Source organism: Ochotona curzoniae, unplaced genomic scaffold, assembly GCF_017591425.1.
Source record: "Ochotona curzoniae isolate NIBS_2020 unplaced genomic scaffold, NIBS_Ocur_1.0 patch435, whole genome shotgun sequence".
Classification (NCBI taxonomy): Eukaryota; Metazoa; Chordata; class Mammalia; order Lagomorpha; family Ochotonidae; genus Ochotona; species Ochotona curzoniae.
This window is the reverse complement of record NW_024467012.1, coordinates 536,843-559,903: the sequence shown is the minus strand read 5'-3', so window position 1 is coordinate 559,903 and position 23,061 is coordinate 536,843. Positions and strand designations below refer to the sequence as shown.

Genomic DNA, 23,061 nt, shown 5'->3' with positions numbered 1-23,061 from the left:
AAGAAACAGGATTGAAACAGATGAGGGAGAGTTAGGAGAGAAAATGAAGATAAATAAATAAATAAAACAAAATAATGGGAATAACAGCATATGACTTATAGGAATCTCTCTTCTCAGAAATAATCTTGCAAAAAGGGTAAAAAGGGAACCAGACCACTTAAATACTCACCCTAAATGTCAAAATTTCAACTTTTTAAAAAAAGATAAAAGCAACAAAAACAAAAACCACGCACACACACACACACAAAAAACAAACAAAAACACCAAAACCACACCATCACCAAAAATGATCTAGAAATTCTTACCTTGATGGCCACTTAACCCTTACTCTAATTTTACACTGATTACATTCCTGTCTCATTCATCTAAAAGATCTCATTATGTAATAAGTACTTGATTAATTATGAGAAATGCAGGAAAACATTTAAGTAGGATGTTTTATTGACTAAGTCAGCTGGGAATAATTACCAGCATTCATGCAAAGATAAACATTTTATTAGAGACTTTTAACTCTGATGTTTTCTCTGGCCTGGGTTGGGAAAAATGTTCAGCTTTGACGTTCCATATTATAACTCATCCACAAACGGTGTATGACCCAAGTTTCCACTTGCTGCCATCGATTTCTGGCCAGAAACAAACTTCTTTGCAGCCTTTAAATAAACAAACAGAAGAAGAAAATCAGCTCAAATTAGCGATTCCACAACGGCCTCCTGTGAGACAGCCAGACAATGGCTGGTGTTTTGTTCTGTGGGATGTGGGAGGAAGGCTCAGCTGTCCCTCGGAATGGTCCATTCTAAATGCAGCTCTCTGAACCGCAGTGGAGGTGATCCAGCTAGAGGGACAGGCCGACCCACACGGACACTGTGCACCAGTTTCAGGCAGGCAGGCCTGGTTTTTTGTTCTTGTAACACAATGGCAATTAATCAAAATACACTGGCCTGTTAAAGTCAAACTCTATATCCTAGTAGTCTTATATCACACGGTGAGTGCACATTATTCCAGGCTGGCTGTTTTTTAATGGGTGGGACTCACAGATTGACAGTATGTAAGATGCAGAGGCTGGGTGATGCTAGGTATCTCAGAGCATCTTTTTTCTTCTACCCACCCCCATTATTCTAAGGTGGCACTGCTGCTGAGAGATCGTGAAGAGTAAGACCGCCACTGCTGAAGCTCAGGTTGTCGTTTGCTTACATTTATGATATCAGCGTCAGCCACGGAGTCAATCTGCTGAAGGACTGTGGATGGTGGCATGTAAGAGCCAGCAACCAGAGCCTGGGACCCGACTTCATCCAGGAAGCCCTCTGAAGACTCCACGGACATGAGGTAGCCAGCTTTCAGCTTGTTCCTGTCCACAGAGAGGCAGCAGTCAGTTCTGTACAGCAAGGCAGCTTCGAAGTTTGTCCTAGAACTCTTCAACAAGTTTTTGGTAAATAGGCAAATTAACAGCTTACAGTGTTAAAGGTCTCCATTCTATTTCCTCACCAAGCATTTTATTACTTACATTATATATATTTTAAGATTTATTTAATTTATTTGAAGGACAGTTACACAGAGATTAGGGAAAAGCAGGAAGCCTGGAGCCAGAAGTGTCTTTGGGATCTCCCACGAGGATGCAGGGGAAACACCTGGACCATGCCCTGTTGCTTTCCCAGGTGCGTTAACAGGGAGCTGGACTGGAAGTGGAGCAGCTGGGACTCAAACCAGTGCCCGTGTTGCAGGTAGTAGCTTTACTGGTTAACTCACAGCACCAGTCCTACCTATGCTTTATTATATTATTATTTGGAAAGTATCAAAACAAAACTATAATTACACTTCAACAGACTGCATTCTGATTATGGATTAGAATTCAGAACCAGGTCAAACTATTTTAACGTGAGACATTCAAAATTTTTTGTTAGAGAGCAGCCACCCCTCAAAGGCTGGGACTAGGCCAGGAACTCAATCACCTGAGCCATCACTGACGCCTCCCAGTGTCTGAATTAGCAGGAAGCTGGAGTCAGTCTAAATTGCCTGTTTTTTTGATTTATGTATTTGAAAGGCAGAGTTATAGAGGGATCTTCCATTTTCTGGTTTACTCCTCAAATGGCTGCAACAAGTCAGAGCTGGGCTGGTCGGAAGCCAGGAACTTCTTCCCATTCTCTCATGTGGGTTCAGGGGCCCAAGGACTTAGGTCATCCTCCATTGCTTTTCCAGGCACACTAGCAGGGAGTTGGATTGGAGGTGGCAAAGCCAGAATTTGAACTGGCACCTATATGGGCTTATGGTGCTGCCGGCAGTAGCTGTACCCACTGTGGGCCTGCTAGGCTGCCTCCTAAGGCACTGGCCACTTAGAGCAGCATGTGTGTGCCGATTACACAGTTTTCTAGGCACTACTTCCCTGCTGGGACTTACCTGACTCAACGGGAGTGGGCACATGGACAGGGCAGCTAGGGGAGGACAGTACAGGTCTTATAAACCCCAAGGTGAAGATGGTGTTCTTGCATAATGTGTTAAGCTGAGACACTGGGATCCCATACGGGTGTGATCCAAGTCCCAGCTGCTCCACAGTCCAAGCACGTGAGCTCCTGCTGCCCGGGGGGGAGCTGGAAGAAGCACACAGCTCCTAGCTTCAGCCTGGCACAAGCCCAGCTGCTGGGGCCACTTGGGCACTGAACCAGAGGACGGAAGATCTCTGTGCCAATCTGCCTTTCAAATAAACTAAAACAAAAACAAAAAACCACCACAACAAAAAAAAAACCTAAGAAGGACCCAAAAAACATCAATTTCAAATAAAACCAGAACCAATTCACAATTCTGCCACAATTTTGCTATTATTGCTTATAAATACAGTATTCAGTAAGTTTACTTAACAGGTAAATTAAGGAATCTTAAACTGTCATCCTTTTGCATTCTATACCCACATGAACATTTAAGCGTGACTACAACTTAATGCAGTCCCTTTACCCTATTTCCAACTTAATTAAAAAAGTTTCATTTCCTGGCCAAGCTGTAACAGCTTTTCCTCCAGCAGTGGCAGCTCATTTTCTCTTTCCCTATATACAGGAAGGACCTTACAAGGAAAAGTAACACTGCCATCAAAATGGCACACACACACACAACAAAAAAACAAAACAAAAAACCCCCTTTGACATTAACAACACAAATTCCATTTTCTATACATTGTCCTATCATAGTTCTTAGACTAGCTTTGAAATTTAGAGTTTTCATAAGTATATCCAGTGTTTCAATTTACTCTCATCAAGCTTTGTTTTACTCTATTGACACTTAGTTCCATGTGTACAATATTTAAACTGGCACAGGTCAGAGTTTATGTGCTATCAAAAAAACCCATTATACACACATTTCAACATGAAGCCTTTGTTACCATGTTTATAGCTGCTGATCTAGTCGGGCATCTACACCAAGAAATTAATATAAAGTTTAAAGATATTTTTGGTAATTTATACTTTCGAAATGTAGATTTTCCAAGTTAAATGACTTCTTACAAGCCTGGCACGATAGCCTAATGGTTAAAGTCTTTGTCTTGCACACACTGGGATCTCATATGGGCACCAGTTTGTATCCCAGATGCTCCACTTCCCATCCAGCTCCCTGCTTGTGGCCTGGGAAAGCAGTGGAGGATGTCTCAAGGCCTTAGGATCCTGCACACGTGTGGGAGACCCAGAAGAAGCTCATAGCTCCTGGCTTCAGATCAGCTCAGCTCTGGCCACTGCGGCCACTTGGGGAGAATAAATCAGCGGATGGAAGATCTTCCCGTTTCCTCCTCTCTGTAAATCTGCCTTTCCAATAAAAATAAATAAAAACAAACAAAAACCACAATGACTTGCATCCCATATTAAGAGTGCTGGTTTCAGTCGTGGCTGCTTGCTGTCAATCTAGCTCCCTGCTAACGGGCCTGGGAAGGCAATGAAAGATGGCCCAAGTGCTTGTTCCTCTGCCAGCCAAGTGGGAGATTTGGGCAGTGCTCCAGGCTCCTGGTGTCAGCTTGACCCAGCTCGACCCACTGCAGCCATTTGGAAAGAGAGGTTGGAAGTTATCTTTCTTCCTCTCTCCATCTCTCTGTTAACTGCCTTTCAAATTAAAAACAAAATGGTCAAGAAAGTAGGCAAAATGTTACTGATTATATTTCTAGGTGATGGAACAGAGGTGTGTTTCTTTTTCCCTTTATTTAGAAAAAAAAATACAAGTATAAAGTCAGTAAAGGGCCCGGCGCGGTGGCGCAAGTGGTTAAGTCCTCGCCTTGCAACCCCGGGATCCCATATGGGCGCCGGTTCTAATCCCGGCAGCCCCGCTTCCCTTCCAGCTCCCTGCTTGTGGCCTGGGAAAGCAGTGGAGGACTACCCAAGGCTTTGGGAACCTGCACCCGTGCGGGAGACCCGGAAGAGGCTCCTGGCTTCGGATCGGCATAGTATCGGCCCGTTGCGCTCACTTGGGGAGTGAATCATCGGACGGAAGATCTTCCTCTCTCTCTCTCTCCTCTCTCTGTATATCTGCCTTTCCAATGAAAAAATAATAAAAATAAATCTTTAAAAAAAAAAAAAAAAAAAAAAAAAAGTCAGTAAAATAGGAAATGTAGTTAGTACTCAGACTTACTTGGCAGTCTGGACATCCGCACTGGAGAGGTTTCCTTGAGCAACTGTTTTTACTTGATTGTAGGCAGCCTTGATAACCTAGGACAGACAAGCCCAAGTCAGCCATCTTTGGCCAATCTCCTGTGACCTTCAGGTGACCCTCCACTGAGGCAGAATCACAGGATGGAAGGCTAGTTCCGGAGAAGCGGTACAGTGTCCATTTGAAATTCTGTGGCTTCTCCTTGATTCTCACCGTTGCGTTCCATAAAGCAGCTGGTGGTACAGCCTGTGCCATCCAGGCGGGCAGGGTGCAGTGGGGCAGCACAGAAGACGGACAGCAGAAGCAAGCACTTGACCTTCTCATCGCCCACAAGGAGTAAGGCCCTCTAAAGTCTCTCCAGCCTCTCACAGTGCCATTCTCTGCTACTGTGGCGAAGCTGCTCATGTCCGTGAGTGCAGGCCCTGCCAGGCAGCACGTGATGGCCACGGAGCTGGGCTCCTGCCCCCGACCCTGGGAGGCCTGGCCCGAGTTACTCGCACCCAGCTTTGCACAGGCATTTGGGGAATGAACCAGCAAACAGGAGTTCTCTTTCTCTGCTTCCCCAATTAAAAAGATTTTCTCCATTCCAATGCTGCCACCATTCTGGCTCTGCTACCGATTTCCTCTTATCACAAAATTGTAGGACATTCATTTCCCCTGGCTGTCATTACCACATGAAATTCTGAGACACTAACTTTAAAAAGAGAGAATGTTGGGTCCAGTGCAGTGCCTAGTGGTTCACTTTGCATGCACAGGGATCCCATATGGGTGCTGGTTCTAATCCTGGTGGTCCTGCTTCCCATCCAGCTCCCTGCTTGTGGCCTAGGAAAGCATCAAAAACAACCCACAGCCTTGAGACCCTGCACCTGCATGGGAGATCCTGAAGAGGCTCTGGGCTCCTGGCTTAAGACTGGCTCAGCTCCTGCAGCTGTGGCTGCTTGGGTAATGAATTAATGGACAGATCTTCCTCTCTGAATATCTGACTTTTCAATAAAAATAAATTTATTATTTTTTTAAAGATTTATTTATTTTTATTGGAAAGTCAGATATACAGAGGAGGACAGAGAGGAAGATCTTCCATTTGATGATTCACTCCCCAAGTGGCCACAACAGCTGGAGCTGAGCCAATCTGAAGCTAGGAGCCTCTTCCAGTTCCCCCACGTGGGTGCAGGGTCCCAAGTCTTTGGGCCGTCCTTGAGTGCTTTCCCAGGCCACAAGCAGGGAGCTCGACGGGAAGTGGGGCTGCTGGGATTAAAAACAATGCCCATATGGGATCCTGGCGCGTTCAAGGTGAGGAATTTAATCACTATGCTATTGCGCCAGGCTCAAAAATAAATCTTAAAAAAAAAAAAAAGACAGAGAAAGAGAAAATGCTTCTGCAGTTTCATTAGTTTGGTCTCTGAGGAGTGTGAAGTACAGAAAGGAGAAAGAAGGCGTGGCCCAACTCAGTGTTAGGCTGCTAAAAGCTGGCTGGGAGGCACATCCCCCCTGGCTGGGCGACTCCCAGCAAGGCTTCCCTTTGGGGTTTACACGTCTGCCTGAGCCTGGGAGTCACACCTCAGATGGGAATGTAACCTAATTCCAAGAGTTCCAGCCCTCGGACATCAATCAAGCTGTCTTTACATTTCACCTGATCTCCAGGTACCTTGGTGTGTTTTGTTCTCTCAGTCAGGCCCTGGTTCCCCCCTTTCATCCTGGTCTATATTCATAAATTACCCCTTCAATCCAGTGTTTCCAACTCCCTTGTGATCTACTTGAAACGTAAGAATTACAGAAAGGATGCCAACTTTCCATCTGCCGTTCATTGCCTGTATGTTGCAACCGCCAGGGCTGGGCTATGCCACATGATAAACCCAACGGCCTGTCGCCCCAGCTTCTCCTCTAGGTAAGTGAATACTACTGAGGAAAATCGCCCAACAATTCTGACTGTGCTATGAATTTGTGGCGACTCATGACGGGGAGACATCTGTACTGCTCTTGCTGCCCATTGTAGGTATATCCAACCATTCGACTGTCCCAAATCTTATTACTTCTTTTAAACTTTTTACCTTTTCTCATTCTCCACTTGATCTTTGCCAAAAGGCTGAGAAATGATCCTTTTCCCATTCTCAAAACTGACTTAGCTCCCTGCCTCACCAAGGATGGGTCTATTTCTTATCTCCCTACTATCTTGCTTCCAACAGTGCTGTTTCCAATTCTCTGATTGGGTGGGGAGGGGTGTTGTGGTGTAGTGAGTTAAGCTGCTGCTTGGGCTCTCCCTAGATCATATCAGAATGCTTGGTTTAAGGGTCAGCAACTTTGTGCTTCTGATCCACTTTCCTGGTAATGTGCTGGGGTGCAGTGGATGATGGCCCTGGCCTAGCCTGGGCTGTTGCCAGCATTTGGGAAGTCATCAGCAGATGGAGGATCTCTCTGCTTCTCCCTGTTTCTGCTGAGCAAATAAAACTAAAACAACTTAAGATAACTCCCAAATGTGCTCCAATGACAACTTTTAGCTCTGGCGTTGAAGCCCGGAAAATCACCAGTGATGCTCTACTTTGCAAGAGATGTTAAGTTAATCCACAGTGGACCAATATGGCACTCTTCATTCTCTTTAGCCCTCCAGGGTATATCACTTCCTCTTTTGTTGCTTCCTGATTTCTTAGCCATTTTCCTCATTTGCTTAAACAGTTTCTTAAACTGTGGTATTTCCAAGAATTTGAGCTTCAGTTTTCTTCTTACATCATGTGTACATAAGCTCGAGTTTAACACAACTTCAGTACTGAAAACTCACATACATTTTGTCCTTGAACTCTCCTGAGTTCTCAATTTAGGTGTCACAGAGCCAACTCTACACCACTTGTCCAAAGGGAACCAAATACCAAGCAAGTATTTCTCCCTTTTTCCTGGAAGCATCAGTATGTATTTAAAAACTTCCCACAGCAATCCACTTCAATGGTAACACTGCACCGAGTTCTGATAAAGTATGATGTTCAATTATTCCATACTTTAACTAAAAATATGCTAGTGGTGGAGGAGAAAAAAAACCACTTATGAAGTTGGTGAGTTTGTAACTTACATCTCCGGCAGCGGCTGCCTGGGAGACAGTATAAATCCCGAAGAGTCCAGAATCCGAGTAGCTGGCATGAAAAGCGGAAACCTGAAATACAGCAGAATTATTTGTGTGGGTCATTGTGTCCAATAAAAACTTGTCTTTATGGTATTAGCAAAATACACCCCATTAGTACTTCACCCATCCAGTTCTCCAGGACCTCAGTGCTCTAGCTAGAGGTCATCTCTCGGGACTACGATGGTTTCAGCTGACTTTCTTTCCCCCACTTAAATCTTCCTCAAATGACTGAACACTTTCCTTTTTGCTGGGCATTTCCTAACCTTCTTTTGCAAACATGACTTTCCAAATATTAACTGTTACCCAGATGTCCAAGGCAGCCACTTCAGCCTCTCAATCCAGGGACACTGCTATTTGTAACCCACGTAGGTTTAACCTCCTTAGGGTGAAGCTCTTTGCCTGGTGTAGAGCTTCGTAGTGTTTTTACATCTTTTCTTAAAAATTAAAAATACTTACTTATTTTTACTTTTATTTGAAAGGTGGGGAGAAGAGATCTTACATTTATTGTCTTAATCCCCAAATGCTTGCAATAGCAGGTTGAAGCCAGGAGGCTCAAACTCAATCCTGGTCTCTCATATTGATAGCACAGACTGAGGGAAGCTCTTGCGCCATCGCTGGCTTCCAGTGTGTACAGGAAGCTGCCGTCGGGCATCCTGCTCTGTGGGAGTCACACACCAAACAGTGTCCCGAGCGCTGCACCTTTGGCAGTATTTAATGAGCCACTAATGCAAAAGTCACCTTGGTTGTTATTAAAACCACACTTCCATATCCTGCAATGGACTGTTCACTATCTTGTTCCAGGTGATTTTTAAGCACATTAAAGCATAAAAACCATCAATTGGTTCAGTCATGGGAATTACAGGAATGCATGTCAATTACTCTAGGTTTAATTATGGGATTGTCTTATTCACATCTTTATCTCTGACCAGACACTGAATTAGAACATTTATTAAATTAGGTCACTGGATTAGGATTCAGCTCCAGCACGGAATCACGAGTAATACTAAATAGAGAAATGTAAAGTATGAAGAAAACAACAGTATGAGCCAAGAGAATCTGGAGGCAATTAAGAAGGCAGCCACGAAAGTCACTTTAGGATTAAATTAAGCCTTTTGAACTGAGGTCTAGATACTCTTATGACTGTTCCAAAGATTCAAAGGGTTTGGTATCTTCTAAGTCCTTCAAGATTTCCTTGGCAGGTTGAGAATGCCCATGTTGTACATTACAGTTGGGAAATCAAATGGCAGAAGTCTGATCTTTATCAATCGGGATGGACATCTAGCCACGTGCATCCAGAACAGATTCCGCGGCTCAGGCTCCTGACTCAGCTTTCTGCACATGTACACCCTGGCAGCAGCACTGGTGGCTCAGGTATGTGGGTCCCTGCCACCCACATGGGACAGCCAGCTGGACTGGGAGCCCAGGCACTGAACTTGGCTTGGTCCAGTCTAGGCAAGTGCAGGCCTTTGGTGAGTGAATCAGCAGATGAGCTTTCTCTCTCTCCCCTTCCTGATCTGCTTCTCAAAACAAACAACATCTATTACTTAAACACAGGGATTAAAATTTAAATGTACTATAGTTAAATTATGAGCAATGCCCAGGCCCACAACTCACTACATTTGTTGCCTATTCATTTGAGAGGTAAAGAGAAACGGATTCCATCTGCTGGTTCATTCCCCAAATGCTTAGGTCCCTTCAGGCTAAAGATAGGAGCTAGGAACCTATTCCAGGTATCCATACAGAGGACAGGGACCCGGGCACTTGAACCATCACCTGTGGCCTCACAGGGTGTAATTAGCAGGAGTAGGAATCAAGAGTGGAACCCAGGCACTGTGACCAGACATGCAGGTGTCCCAAGCAGCATCTTCACAATTAGGGCTAATGCGCAGCTGCATTGGTTACTTTCCAAAGTGATACAACTGAAGGACATGCAGGCTACTACAATGGGCAAACAGCACTAAGTGACACTTTGTCAGCATTTTATATTCTTCTGACTTAAACACCATTACTTTGAAAACTTTAGAACTTTCTTCACTATCACAAAAAAGCATTTTCTCCTTTCTCTACAAACAAACGTCATAATTTCTTTCAAAATTTAACCTTAAATTGAAGAGTTGTGTATTTTTGATGTCTATTTTGTCCACTTGGTTGGAAAATATAAACAAGTGAAATTCAGGCAGCACTCACGTAAACAGAGGACAGAAGAAAAACGATGAGTCTAATGTCTAACACTTTAAAGGGAACTGGAGCATGAATTTCTGACTTTCTAAGGAGTCAACTCCTCTTCCTAAATTAGAATAACTGAAAGACATGATAAGGTATTAGAATTAAACCTGGCTGTCTTGTCAACTGCACAGACTTTTGCTGTGTTCATCTTAGAATTGAAGAGCAGACTAACTCCAACAGCAGATGACCAGTATTCCTTCACAAACTCCGGGCCTTTTCAACAAAGACGGAGATACCAACAGCATGCACTAACATCAAATGGCTGGTGAGTCCCCTTGGCAACGGCCTGGTAGAGGAGGCTGGTGGCATTGCTGCCCCTCTTGACGTGGGGTCCGGCACCGAGGACGTGTTGAAGGACACTGAATGCATTTGCTTCTGCACTTCCGACGGCAGCACTTTCGGCTACAAGAGCAGCATGGACAAGGCTGTCTCCAGTCTGTTCTCGGATTTCACCTGCGCCCATGTGAGAGTGAAGAAACTAGCTTAGTCACTACTGGCTTTATTCTTGCATTCCCATGACACAGCAGTAACCCCTCAACAGGCAGCTTTTCTGTGGCGCTGCTTTCCCAAGGCCATCCTACCCCACTGTGTGCACAAAACACAGAAAACTCAACCACATAATTCTCCTACTTGTAAATGGCCAGGTCTATTCCCCTCAATACACTGTTCTACCTTCCATCTGACAGATTGAAAGATCAAAAGACTCACCTCCTCTGTATTTGGCCTTTGTACCAGCCAAACCAAGCCCACCCCTCATATTGAGGAACTGTTCAGCGTATTGCTTCAGCACAGGATGACTCACACCTGTTCCAAGAAAAAACAGACACAAAGCTAGATCTGTAATTTCTAGAATACACTGTAAGCACCCATTTTTTTTTTGAGATATGTGACTGTAGAACACAAACATTACAGAAATAAACAGTAAAGAAAACAAGAGCTGTCCTACCATAATGCCACCCCAAAACTACCTACTATTTATCATATACTACTCTTTTAAGTGTTTTAAAAAATTTTCTGTCCATCTCACAGATTGAAAATTTCTTCTGAGGCTGACCATTTAAAAAACTAAATAGATAACTAGCAATACATACATACACACAAATAATTTACTTTTCCTATGAACTGTAAGTTTTGTGGTTAGGCTTCTGTTAAGTTAAAAGTTCTTAAAAGTTTGTATGACCTCTCTGTTTAGAGTAAAATGCTGGAATCTGCTTTCTAAAACAATCAACAATACTACCATGCACTGCCTGACATAAACACAAGATTGAAGCTTCAAATTCTGTTCAATTCTACATTCACATCATCACAGTTTAAGGAAGTCAACCGTCATGCAGGCGACTTCCCACTTACCAAGTCCAACCAAGGCCATCCTGGCGCTTGTGAAATGGTTCTGAACATAGTGATGTAACTGAGGAAGTTAAAAACACTTGTTAGATTATATTGGACTAAATATAAGGAGTTATACAAATGCAAAAGTGGGTTTGGCAGGAAAGAAATATTTAAATTTAAAAGCTGCCATAATGAGTTATCAGGAATCAATTAGTGTCAATTATTACCCTGAGATTTTATTATGAAAATTTCTGCAGAAAAGAAACAGAACTTCAATGAGGTCATGGTTATACAACTTTGTGAATATAATGAAAACCAAGAATTGCAAACTTTAAATAAGTGGATTACATGGTTTGTTAATTAAATGTCAGTACCAATACAATTGGTCCATTTAAGGATTGGGTAGATTAACCTGGAATCTTAGAATTTTAAGACCAGCCAACTACTCAAATAACCAATCAACCTGGTGAGCTGAGAATCAGTGGGATTTGAGAAATCACTGATTTATGCTATTGCCTTAGATTTCATATAGAAAAGCAGGGCAGAGATGTGCATTTTTCAGTAAGAGTTCATGTTGCCTCCAGGAGGTTGGAAATTGATTCTTGGTGAAATCACATTAAAAACTTCAATTTATTCCTTCTATGTGTAAAGTACAAATATGCATATAACATGAATAATGGGAATCCCCCTTAGCCAAGATGTTGCTTTATAAAGTTTCAATTACCCGTGGTTGGTCAATTGTGGTATAAAAAATATTATTTGTGTATTTTTAAGATGATGATGGAAGGGACAGAGACAGAAACAGAGCAAGTCTTCCATTCTCTGGTTCTCTTCCAAAAGGCCACAACGGCTAGGGTGGCTCAGGCTAAAGCCGAGAGGAACCTGGAACTTCCATCTGTGTCTTCCACATGAGCTGGGGCCATCTGCTGCTGCCATCCTAGGCACAATCAGAGGGGAGGAGACTGGAAGCAGGAAAGCCAGGATTTGAACCAGTCATCCAATATGGGATGCCAGCATCTCGGGCTGCAGCTTAACCTGCTGTGCCATAATACAAGCCCCTAACATTTGTCTTGAAGGCTGGAAAGGCCCTTGAGGAAGGAAGACTGAACATTTAATCATTTTATGAGAATCTATACCCTAAGGTTGGCACGGTGGTATAGCAAGCTAATCTTCTCCTTGCAGTGCCAGCATCTGATTTGGGCACTTGGGTCATGTCTCAGATGTCCCGCTTTCAATCCAGCTCCCTGCTCACAGCTTGGGAAAGCAGCGATGGTCAAAGCCTTGGCCCCCTGACATATGTGGGAGACCTAGAGAAACTTGTGGTTCCAGCTTTGGCCCAGCTCTGATCATTGCGGCCATTTGGGCAGCAAACAGGTAGATGGAATATCTCTCTGTCTTTCCCTCTCTATTTAACTCTGCCTTTCAAATTAAATTAAGCAAATCTTAAAGAAAAAAAAAGGACCTATACGCTAAAATAAATGTTGTCTATATTTATGAAGTTTACAAAGATACCTTGGAAAGTTCTTTTCTATTTTTATAGATGCTTTTCTATAGATGTTGCCATTGCTCCAAGCATTTTATCACCAATTTCTCTTTTTAAAAGTTAGTACTAATTTATTTGAAAGGCAGAGTTACAAGGAGAGACAGACGGAGAGAGATCTTCCACCTGCTGGTTAACTCCCCAGGTGGCTACAACAGGGCTGGGCCAGGCTGAAGCCAGGAGCATAGAGCTCTACCCAGGTCTTCCCCACTGGTGGCAGAATCCAGAATATTCCTGCCATCTTCTACTGCTTTCTCAGGTGTATCAGCAGGGAGCTGGACTGCAACCAGAGCAGCTGGGACTCAAACTGGAACTCACATGGGACTGCACGCAGACACTTTTGGTCTATTAAGGCCACTTGGGTAATGGACCAGAGAGCAGAAGATCCACTGATCTCTCTTTTTCTGTATCTCTCTGGCATTCAGCCTTTCCAATAAACGAAATAAGAAAAGTATTGGGCCCAGTGTGGTAGCCTAGTGGTTACCACTTCCTATCCAATTCCCTGCTGTGGCCTGGGAAAGCAGTTGAGGATGGCCCAAAGCCTTGGGACCCTCCACACACGTGGGAGAACTGGAAGAAGCTCCTGGTTTTGGATTGACTCAGCTCCAGCCTCTGCAGCCACTTTGGGAATCAACAGATGAAAGATCTTCCTCTCTGTCTCTCCTCCTCTCTGTATATCTGACTTTCCAATAAAAATATATAAATCTTAAAAAAAAAACTTTACATTTTTGAGTTAGATATGATTTCAAATGTTGCTAATACCAAATTCTTCACAGTGTGTGGCAGGAGTAGTGAATTAAGATTTTTGCGTACATCACACCGTCAAATTTAACACTCAGTGTTCCATATTTTGGAGATAAAGAAAAATGAGCAAACAAACCTAAAACAGGAGAGATAAATGCGGAATTTAAGGTGAAAACAAACACATTTTAAAATGGAATAGATTTTATCTGTACCTCCTCTGATGTCACTTTTCCAATCCTATAGTCTGGACAATATAAGGAATTAGCCAAGGCATTCCGGTAGGCTGCAGCATGCAAATTTTCAATGACATCTGTAAAATCAGTAATGAAGCAGTTACTGAAATATAATTTAAGTGAAGACAAGAATAACATTTTTAAAACCTGGAAAAAATCACAGGCTTATACAAATTTAATCATTTTATAGCATTCAAGTAGTAAGAGGATTTCAAACTTATTAACATTTAACTTCTAGCAACTTCATTTATTTATTTCTATTAGAAAGGCAGATATACAGAAAAGAGACAGAGAGACAGATCTTTCATCTGCTGGTTCACTCTCTAAGTGGCTAGAGCGGACAATCCAAAACAAGAGGCTAGGAGCCCCTTCTCGGATTCCCATGTGGGTGCAGGGTCCCAAGGCTTTCCCAGGCCACAAGCAGGGAGCTGGATGGGAAATGGAGCAGCTGAGATATGACCTGCTGCTTCTACTGGATCCGGGACCTTGCAAGGTGAGAATTTAGCCACTAGACTGTTGTAGTGGGCCATGCAACTTCAACTTTTACATGCTGGGACCCACCTAAACATGCTGCTCCCTTTAACCTGCCTCCTGTCGTAAGGAAGCTGTTAAAGTCTGGGGTTTAGGAAGTCTGAATCTAATTACAGTCCTGCCACCAGCCTATTTTGTGTGACTGGACCAATCACTGAATTAGATTTTGACTCAATGCCGAGGCCAGGTTCCCCCCTCCAGGAAACAGAGACACAAGGAGCCATTTCATAGAAACTGTGAAAGCAATGTGAAAATGTTACTTACGAGTCTGTGGATTCTGGAAAGCCACAGCTTTGTCAGTCCTTAGCTGAGACTGAAGTGCAGCTACTTCCCAGCGACGGAATTCTGGTGCTGTGGTGACATTGAGCAGGAACTCCATTAGAATATCACTATAGAAGACATCAAGAGTTACAGGTCAAGTATTTTCACTTTAAAATAACTTAACAAAAAGTATTTACTTTCATTTGAAAGGCAGAGTTACTCAGGGAGAGGAGACGGAGATCCTCCACTTGCTGCTTCACTCTCCAGATGGCCACAAAGGCTGGAGCTGGGTTGTTCTGAAGCCAACAGCTTCTTCAGTGTCTCCCATGTGGGTGCAGTGGCCCAATTTGGGCCACCCTCCATTAATTTGCCAGGTACATTAGCAGGGTGCTGAGTCAGAAGTGGAGCAGCTGAGACTTGAACTGGCACTTACATGGAATGCCAGCAGTGCTGGCGTACTTAGTATGCTACACCATGGCACCAGCCTCTAATTTTTCTTTCCCCCAATTTGAAAGACTGGTAGAGTTCTTTCATCCACTGTTTTTACTATCTTATATGCCTCACAAAGCTAGGGCTGGGCCAGGCAAAGCCAGGAGACCAGAACTCACTGGTACCTCCCCTGTGGGTAGCAGGGACCCAACTATCTGAGCCATTGCATGCTGTCTCCCAAGGTATGCATGAGCAAGAAGCTGGAGCAGAAACAGACTAAGCCAGGCACTGATGTAGTCCTCCTGAGTAACTGAGTCCTCATTACCTTGCACGCTTGACCCAAACCCAAAATTAAAAACCTGGCATAACATGACGGCCTAATGGCTAAATCCTTGCCTTTCAATGCAAGGATCCTGTACAGGCACTGGTTCATGTGCTGGCTGCTCTACTTCCCATCCAGCTCCCTGTTTGTAGCTTGGGAAAGCAGTGGAGGATGGCCCAAAGCCTTGGGACCCTGCAACCTGCATGGGAGACCCGGAAGAGGATCCTGGTTCCTGATTGGCTCGGCTCTGCCTGTTGCTGCCACTTAGGGAGTAAACCAGTGGATGGAAGATCTTTGTCTCTCCTTCTCTCTGTAAATCTGCTTTTCAATCAAAAAAGAAAAAATTAAAACCCCATTCAAGGTTGTATATGACTGAAATGCTCTCAGTATTATGGTTTAGATAATGTTAAGTGTGAAAGTTTGTAAACAAAAATGTAGAAGCAAAGTCAGAGGTCTTGGTGATGCATTACAAAGACTGAGCAGCTTCCATTCTTTAAAATACAGGCAGGTACTTACACATCATCTCTCAGGCATTCCACAGTGTATGCCATCTTTTCTCTTGTTGCAGTCACACTGAATTGGAAACAAATTATAGTGAATTATCCAGAAGGAAAAGCTTTTTTTTCTTTGCCTGCTTTGTTAAATCAAACAATTCCCATGGAAAAAAAAAATTACTGAAGTACTACCCCAAAGTTAAAAGGCTAACCTGACAAAAATTTAACTATTCATTAGCTAAAACCAAAAAGGTTTATCATTGCCAATCAGTCTATCTTTAAAAGGAATGAAATTCTGATCCCTGCTACAATCTGGATGAATACTGAGAATCTTAAGTTAAAGAAGTTAGTTACAAAAGGACAACTACTGTATGATTCCACTTACAGGAGGCACCCACCCACAGCAGTGGAAAGGCTGGGACTGAAAACCAAAAAGCGGTGAGGAGGGGCAGGGAACAGGGAGTCACTGTTCAATGGGTTGCCAGTTTCAGCAGGGGAAGATGAAAAAGTTCTGGAGACGGTTGGTGGTCATGGCTGCCAATTGCCACTGGCACCATAGAACTGTCACTCAAACATTGCAAGGTTTACGATTTGTGTATTCTCCCGTGGGAGGGACCAGTTTCTGGCTTCCTGTTCTGAGAATAAGCTGTCCTACCCTTTGTTGATTTCCTGTTTAGCTGTGTTAGCCTGTTTTGTGGTTTATTCCAACCTCTTGTGTGCTGTATAGTCATTCCCAGTTACGTGCTACTGTTTTACATTTTGATACAGTCAGATTCATTAGTCCTTCCCCTCTTGTGTTGTGCTTAGGAAATCCTCAGCCTTCATGACAATGGAGAAGAGTTCTTCTACAATGGCGTGTTCTCTGACATTGCCACTGATGCCTATTACTTGTTCAACAAACCTTAGTGTACCGCCAACTGCTTCAATCCCACGGGTTATCTTGAAAGATGAAGCTCCTTTTGTAGTCTTGAAAAAAAGAAAGAATGATTTTTTAGTAGTTTTTTAATGCCAAGTTTGCTAAATAGCACACAGTCAGCAAAATCTTTTATATCATCATTAGCAGTCCCAGAAAAAAATATAACTAAAAAGTAGATCCATTTATATATGTATATATTAGCAAAGAGCAAAAGCAAAATTTTCATATCAGTGCACAAACGTAAAAATTCTACAATCAAACTCAAACTGGCTCTCCTTTTTATTCTGAGACAGACTTGTTAGATGGGGAAGATGAATAATTCTCTTTCATTTTCTCTTCTAACATTCTAAGATTTCTTATGATGACACTAACCACCAATATCCAGGGGGACACTGATTTAGTGCTTCCCTATGGCACATATCCTGCAGCTTCCCATTTCATAGAAGGGACTCTGTTGGGCTGAATGTTCTCCCAACAGACTTCCCGTCTCCCCAGAACTGGTGAATGTCTTTTTGTTTGTAAATGGGGTCTCTGCAGATGCAAGCATTTAAAATGAGGCTCCCTCTGGAGGAGAGTGGGCCCCACACTGAATAACTGGTGTCCTTCTAGGAGGGCAATCTGGATGTGGACAGCAGGAAGGGGGCAGGATAGAAGGGCAGAGACGAAGTGATCCATGGAAGGTGAAGGAGCCGGGGAGAGGCAAAGAAGGATCCTGCCCCAGGTCCCTCAGAGCGGGCACAGTCCTGCTCACATCTTCCCTAGACTTGGATACATGGACTGGACCTAGCCACCTTTGATTTCTAGCCTGCGAGAGGATAAACTTCCTTTGCTTAAGCCATCTTGTTTGTGGCAATTTGGTAAAGGCGGCTTAGGAAGATTCACACAGGAGCCTTGCTTTTAGTTTTTCCAAGGGCCCAAACAAGCACAGCATTTCCCAACGCGGAGGCAGTGAAGAGCCTTACCAGACTGGATGCGAGACGCAGCAAATGAGAGGTCCCAAGGTTGTTGGAGTCCTCGTATCTACTGCCCGCCTTGATGAACAAACCGATTCTGGACGCAGGGGCATAGTTTTCCAGGGAAGCAATCACTAGGCCATTTGGTAATTTGGTGAACTGTATTCAAAATGAAGCCGAGATGTAATTAATTTCTTTCTTTGACAGGGAGAGGAAGGATGTCTGGGTTCCAGTGAGCATCCCATGGGACTGACCTCGAGGTCCTGGGGGGACAGAGGCGCTCCTGCAGGGGCCGCCGATGCTTTCACTTTGGGAGCAACTTTGAGGGAATAAAATCTCTGAAAAACAAAAGCAAAACAAACAAAACACACACACAAAAGGGACCGGTCATACAGGCCACTCAAACAGTGCCTGGTATAAAAGCATGGCATCTGAAGTGTAGCCAAGCCTTAGAGAGCGCAAGGGCAAAAAGCTCAGTAACCACTTGTTGGGAGAACCTAGCTGACTGTCTCATTGACCCAGCAGCTTACACAAGCAACTCCTGAGTGTGTTTGGGGTTTACAGAGAACACTGAGATCTTTATGATCATTCTTCACGAATAGTGTTTAGGGTTAATCCTCCACCTGAGTTGCCGACATCCCATACAGGCGCTGGCTTGTGTCCTGGCTGCCTCACCTCCCACCCAGCTCCCTGCCAGTGGTCTGGGAAAGCAGCAGTGGACGACCCAAGTGCTTAGGTCCCTGTACCTACGAGGGGCAACTGGAAGAAGCTCCTGGTTCCCAGCTTTGCACCAGTCCCGCTCTGGCTGTTTCAGACATTTAGGAACCAACAGATTGAAGATTCTCTCTTTCCTGTCTCTGTAAATCTGCCTTTCAAATAAAATAAATATTCTTAAAAAAAAAATTCTTGCCTTTTATTTGATCTTTTAACTGTATCAGTAACATTTCAAATAGTTCTTCCTAGCACTTGATGCTTGAAAATTTTTTGTTCACTTGCCATAAAGATTTTAGCTTAATGTCTCCAGTAACTATCCAGTAAACCTCATTTTCTTAGTGTTTTCTTTCCATCTGAAATGACTTATTTTCTGTAAACATTTTAGCAACCTTCCAAAGTATATCAATTTCCTGTGAGAACTTATGATTTCCATTCTGTCTTCATTCTGTTCTGTGCTACACCAAGATTCACCACCAAGGGGCCTACTTTTTTTTTTTTTTTGACAAAATGTTTATACCATCCTGAGATTAACAGTCACTCTATCACTGCAGGTTCTCAATATATACAGTATGCCTCTACTGGCAGGGCAAAAGGAGTCCCTTACATGTCAGACAATGGGTTCAAAATGCATAACTTCGCTTAGTTGGCAAACCATAGGCAGTGGCATCGAAGTCACCCTGGTGATGACTATGGTTTGGGAGGTTACTAGCCGCAGATGTTGACTGAAGAAACATGGATCAGCTGCTGTCCCCCAAACCATGGGTTCCAAAGGGAGATGCACACCAACATGGACCGGGTGTGCTGAGAAGACGTGGCTAGATTCTGCCCGAAAGAAAACAAACACCAGCAATCGAAGCCCAGCGTGACACCCGAAAAGGGGCTTCAGGAGCTCCTTCCTCAGGCTCTAGCTAAAGAGAACATAACTGGTAAAGATTTTTGTGGCTCTTGGTGCCACAAAACACCAAGTGTTTCCATGCCCAGGTCTGCTGGGAGGCAGAATATAGGGAGTCCTTGATCCACGACAAATTTTGAACCTCCACATGTGTGAAAATGGAAATGGGGCAAATACACATTCGAATAATAACAAAATCAAAATATTAAAAAAAAAATCCGCTGATACTCCCAAGATCCAACCCTAAGCTGGAGTTTCTGGTAGAACTTCCCCTCACACTCCATAGGCTGTGACGCCCGCCTCTGCGTGCGCCACACCAACCAGGTTGCCATTTTTCATCCACTCTCAGTATAGCTTAATTATAATTTATAATTCGCTTTGCTTTGTCACTCGCTACTTACATGCTAGACACGGCAGAATTAAGCCTAGTCCTGAATGGAGCCTTCAACTTTTTTAAAAGTAAACTTTATGATCTAGGGGGGACAGCAGTTTATAAATCAGCCTTAGTCCCAGTGCCAAGTCAGTTTGTTGGCTTCTTCAGAAATGTGCCTCAACAACGACACCGCGTGTGCTGTGTGCTTATCTGTCCCATTCAGATCAACCAAGAATTACGCTAACAGACTGTCCTGTACTTGTTAACTGCTTTAATAGGTATAATACATGGATCCTGATACAAAATTAAGTGCTATAATAGGAAGCAAAGCGTTGCTTTCAAGTTTACTGTCATCTAGCTGTTATCTTTGAGGTTCTCTGATTAGAAGAAAAAAGAATGGAAGAGGTCATTTTGGTCCCCTGCTCCCCCCAGTTTAAGTGGGCTGCCCTCGAAGCATTATTAATCACTGGTCAATCTAGGCCTGCCAGGAAGCGTGTTAACAGTTACAGCCCAGTTTGTATAATCCACAGGACTTCAACTCAGGGGACAGGAAACCAACAGCTTATGGCACTATGGGCTGGGATGACTTTCTGTTGCAGGGGTCGCTTCCTTGCATCATAGGATACCAAGCAGTACTCCCCTTGGGCTCCAAATGCCACAGGGGCAGCCTCCCCATAGGTGGCAAAAATCAAAGCACCTCTAGACACGGACACGGTTGTTGCGTAGGACGGAAATCACCTCTCACTGAAAATTTCAGAATATTTAAGCCGTAAGCACTATGCAAATACCTCTCAACTTAGTAAAAAAAAAAAAAAAAAAAAAAAACCTCTGCTCCCATCCTTCTCTGAGAAGGGAGGGACACGTTCAAACCTCTACCTGCAATGGGCTCACCGACTAGACTTGTATTTGTAAGCCCCCTCAACTGTTGGGGGGTGCCGACGCCCCGTTTGAGGATGGGGGCGAGGCCTGCGCCCGGCTCTCTGCCTCCCCCCGACCCCGGAGCCTCCTCAGGCACCAAGTATAGGAGTGACCTTCAGACGTCTCCCGACCGGGTCCGCTTCGTCTCCGCCCTCACGCCCTCGAAAGGGACTCTGGCTTTCGGGAATCAGGTCTCTTCTGCTCACAGAACCAGCAGGGCTTCCCGATGCCCGGGCCTGCCGGTAGCTACACTGCTCGCAGAGTCCGCCTCAAGGGCGGACCGGAGCCCCCAGGCCAGGCAAACCAGGTCCAGCACCTTCCAACTCCCTAACTTCTTGTTGGATGAACGGCTACAAAAGCCCTTCACAGAAACCGGCCACCAGAGCTCACCGAGAAGGACCCGGCCCTGGAGAGCAGCTTCATGGCGCCTCAAGGTTTTCACCCACGGTCACTGTGCCGGCTTAAAGGAAAGCAAGATGGTGGCGGAGGACAAGCGTGTCCCAGCTTTCCCCGCGAACACTCTCCCACGCCCCCTGACTCCCCGAGGGGGCCTCTCTAGGCAGGCGGCGCTCTACTGCTCTCTGGAGAAGGTCGGACCAGTCCAGTCCCTTAAAGAGACAGTATAGTCTCAAAGCTAAGTTCTACAAAAGACAATGGACGTTAACTTTTTGGGGGGGATTATCCCACTTATTCAAATTTCTACTCTGTTATTCTGTCAGCTTTTAGGTCAGCCCTCCTTAAACACCCCCCGTCACTAGTTTGGATCCTTCCGATCTGGATCGACCAATGAGACGGCGCCTCGCCCGGGGCCGCTCTAGGCTCAGCGCTCGGACTTCCGGGTGCCAGGGGACAGATGTTTGGAGGGATGTGTCCATGGCTGTGTTCTGTGGGCCGGCGTCTTGCTCCTTGTCCGCTTCTCGCTTGGTGAAGCCTTCACTAGATCCTCAATCTCCGTGAGAGCAGGGGCCTCGTCCAGGCTGTGTCCTCCAGAACAGGCCGGCGATGCACGTCCGTGGGTTCGAAACCCAAGCGAACACAGCGAAGGACCATGCCCGCGTGGAATTGACTTTTGGGGGCTAGTGTTTTGTTTGAGAAGTGTTTTCTCTAGGAGAGTGTGTGCTTCCCACAGGAGCAGGATACTGCCTGCCCACAAAGGGTTGTAGCTTTCGAAGGGAATGATTGTGGAGCTGCCAGGCTAGAGGTTAAGGCGTGCTACGGGCCCCGTGTTTCCCGCTTGGGAAACAAAGTACCAGCAGGGATATCACTTGGGAGTTTTGTTAGAAATGGAGAGCTTCCAGGTTCCCCCATTGGCTCCAGTCTGGATCCTGAGGTGGCAGGTGCGTGTTTAAAGTTTCAAAAGCTCCGGTCATGTAGACGTTAGAAGGCCTAGCCAACGGTGGACGGCGTGCCCAGTTGCACATGTTGGATTTGGCAATCCATTGGCGCCTGCAGAGGACATCTGGTACCGTAGCACAGGAAGGAGGGCAGAACAAATTGGTCAACTACCCCAGCCAAGCATCAACAGCAAGTATCTGGGTGAATGGAGACTCTAAAGCTGGACAGTGTCAGCCAGTGGACCTTGGAATGAATTCCCCCTCATCCTTGGAGTGGTGAGATCAAGCGCATTTCAGAGCTATGGAAGCCACTCTAGCAGAACCCTCAGCATGCTCCACATGGGGACCCTGGATGACACTGAGTGGCTGTTCCACATTCCGGGGTACAGAGGCGGGGTTGGGAGGCTAGGTGAGGCTTCTCCCCTGACCCCCCTCCCTTCCCCCAGGTACAGGGGGAAGAAAAGGAAAATGTGTAAACAAAGGTCTCACCCACTTTTCCACTTAGCCTTCCCACCCTAATCAACTATGTAAACATCAAAAATAAAATCAAAGAAAGGAGGCATGGCTAAATCTGCCTAATTTTTGCCTTGTCGCAGAAATTCTCCACATGTAAATATGTCTCTGCTCTTTCTCTCCAGCGATCTTCCAATAACCAGTTATGAAGAATCTGGTCCATTCTAGTATCTTTTTTTTGAAAGTCAAAATTTTTTTAAAATAAAATATTTCAAAACCAAACAAAAAACTAGATGAAGCCCAGGAAACATTTTTTATGTGAATAAAATATTAGTATTCACATTTAAGAAAATTTTACCCAGAAGGCAGAGGTTACAGAGAAAGAAGCAGTAAGTCAGCTGTCTTCCATCTGCTGCTTCACTGCCCAGCTAGCTGTTACAGCCAAGACGGGCCAGGCCAAAGCCAGGAGCTTCGTTCTGGTCTCCCAGGGGTGTGGCAGGGCCCCAAGCATTGGGCTCATCTGCCACTTTCCCCAGGAGTACTAACAAGGAGCAGAATTTGAAGTGGAGCAGTTAGGAGACACAAACCAGTGTTCAAATGGAAGGTTGGTGCCCAAAGGTGGTGGCTTGATATGCAACACTACAACTCTGGCTTCTACTGTCATGTTAAAAAAAATTAA

At 44.6% G+C, this 23,061-nt stretch overlaps 1 protein-coding gene across 1 annotated transcript; it reads right to left on the bottom strand.

Annotated features, from left to right (window-relative positions):
- Nucleotides 1–419: 419 nt before the first annotated feature.
- LOC121167962 (cytochrome b-c1 complex subunit 2, mitochondrial) lies at nucleotides 420–21,152 on the bottom strand. The gene is made up of 14 exons (XM_040997689.1): nucleotides 20,986–21,152; nucleotides 17,953–18,036; nucleotides 17,708–17,857; nucleotides 16,731–16,795; nucleotides 15,852–15,908; nucleotides 14,588–14,712; nucleotides 13,772–13,869; nucleotides 11,297–11,354; nucleotides 10,655–10,750; nucleotides 10,200–10,399; nucleotides 7,670–7,750; nucleotides 4,594–4,670; nucleotides 1,192–1,345; nucleotides 420–650 (listed from the first exon to the last, which is right to left on the bottom strand). The coding sequence occupies exons 1-14, from the start codon at nucleotides 21,016–21,018 to the stop codon at nucleotides 567–569; spliced, it is 1,362 nt and encodes a 453-aa protein (XP_040853623.1). The 5' UTR covers nucleotides 21,019–21,152; the 3' UTR covers nucleotides 420–566.
- Between the last annotated feature and the right edge of the window lie 1,909 nt (nucleotides 21,153–23,061).

Bases quoted from the DNA above. Each gene is read 5' to 3' on its own strand.
- LOC121167962 (XM_040997689.1), bottom strand. From the start codon at position 21,018: ATGAAGCTGCTCTCCAGGGCCGGGTCCTTCTCG. The intron at 17,858-17,952 runs GTCAGTCCCATG...TTTTGAATACAG, and splicing joins TGTCCCCCCAGGACCTCGAG to TTCACCAAATTACCAAATGG. The intron at 10,751-11,296 runs GTAAGTGGGAAG...TTCTTGGAACAG, and splicing joins GATGGCCTTGGTTGGACTTG to GTGTGAGTCATCCTGTGCTG.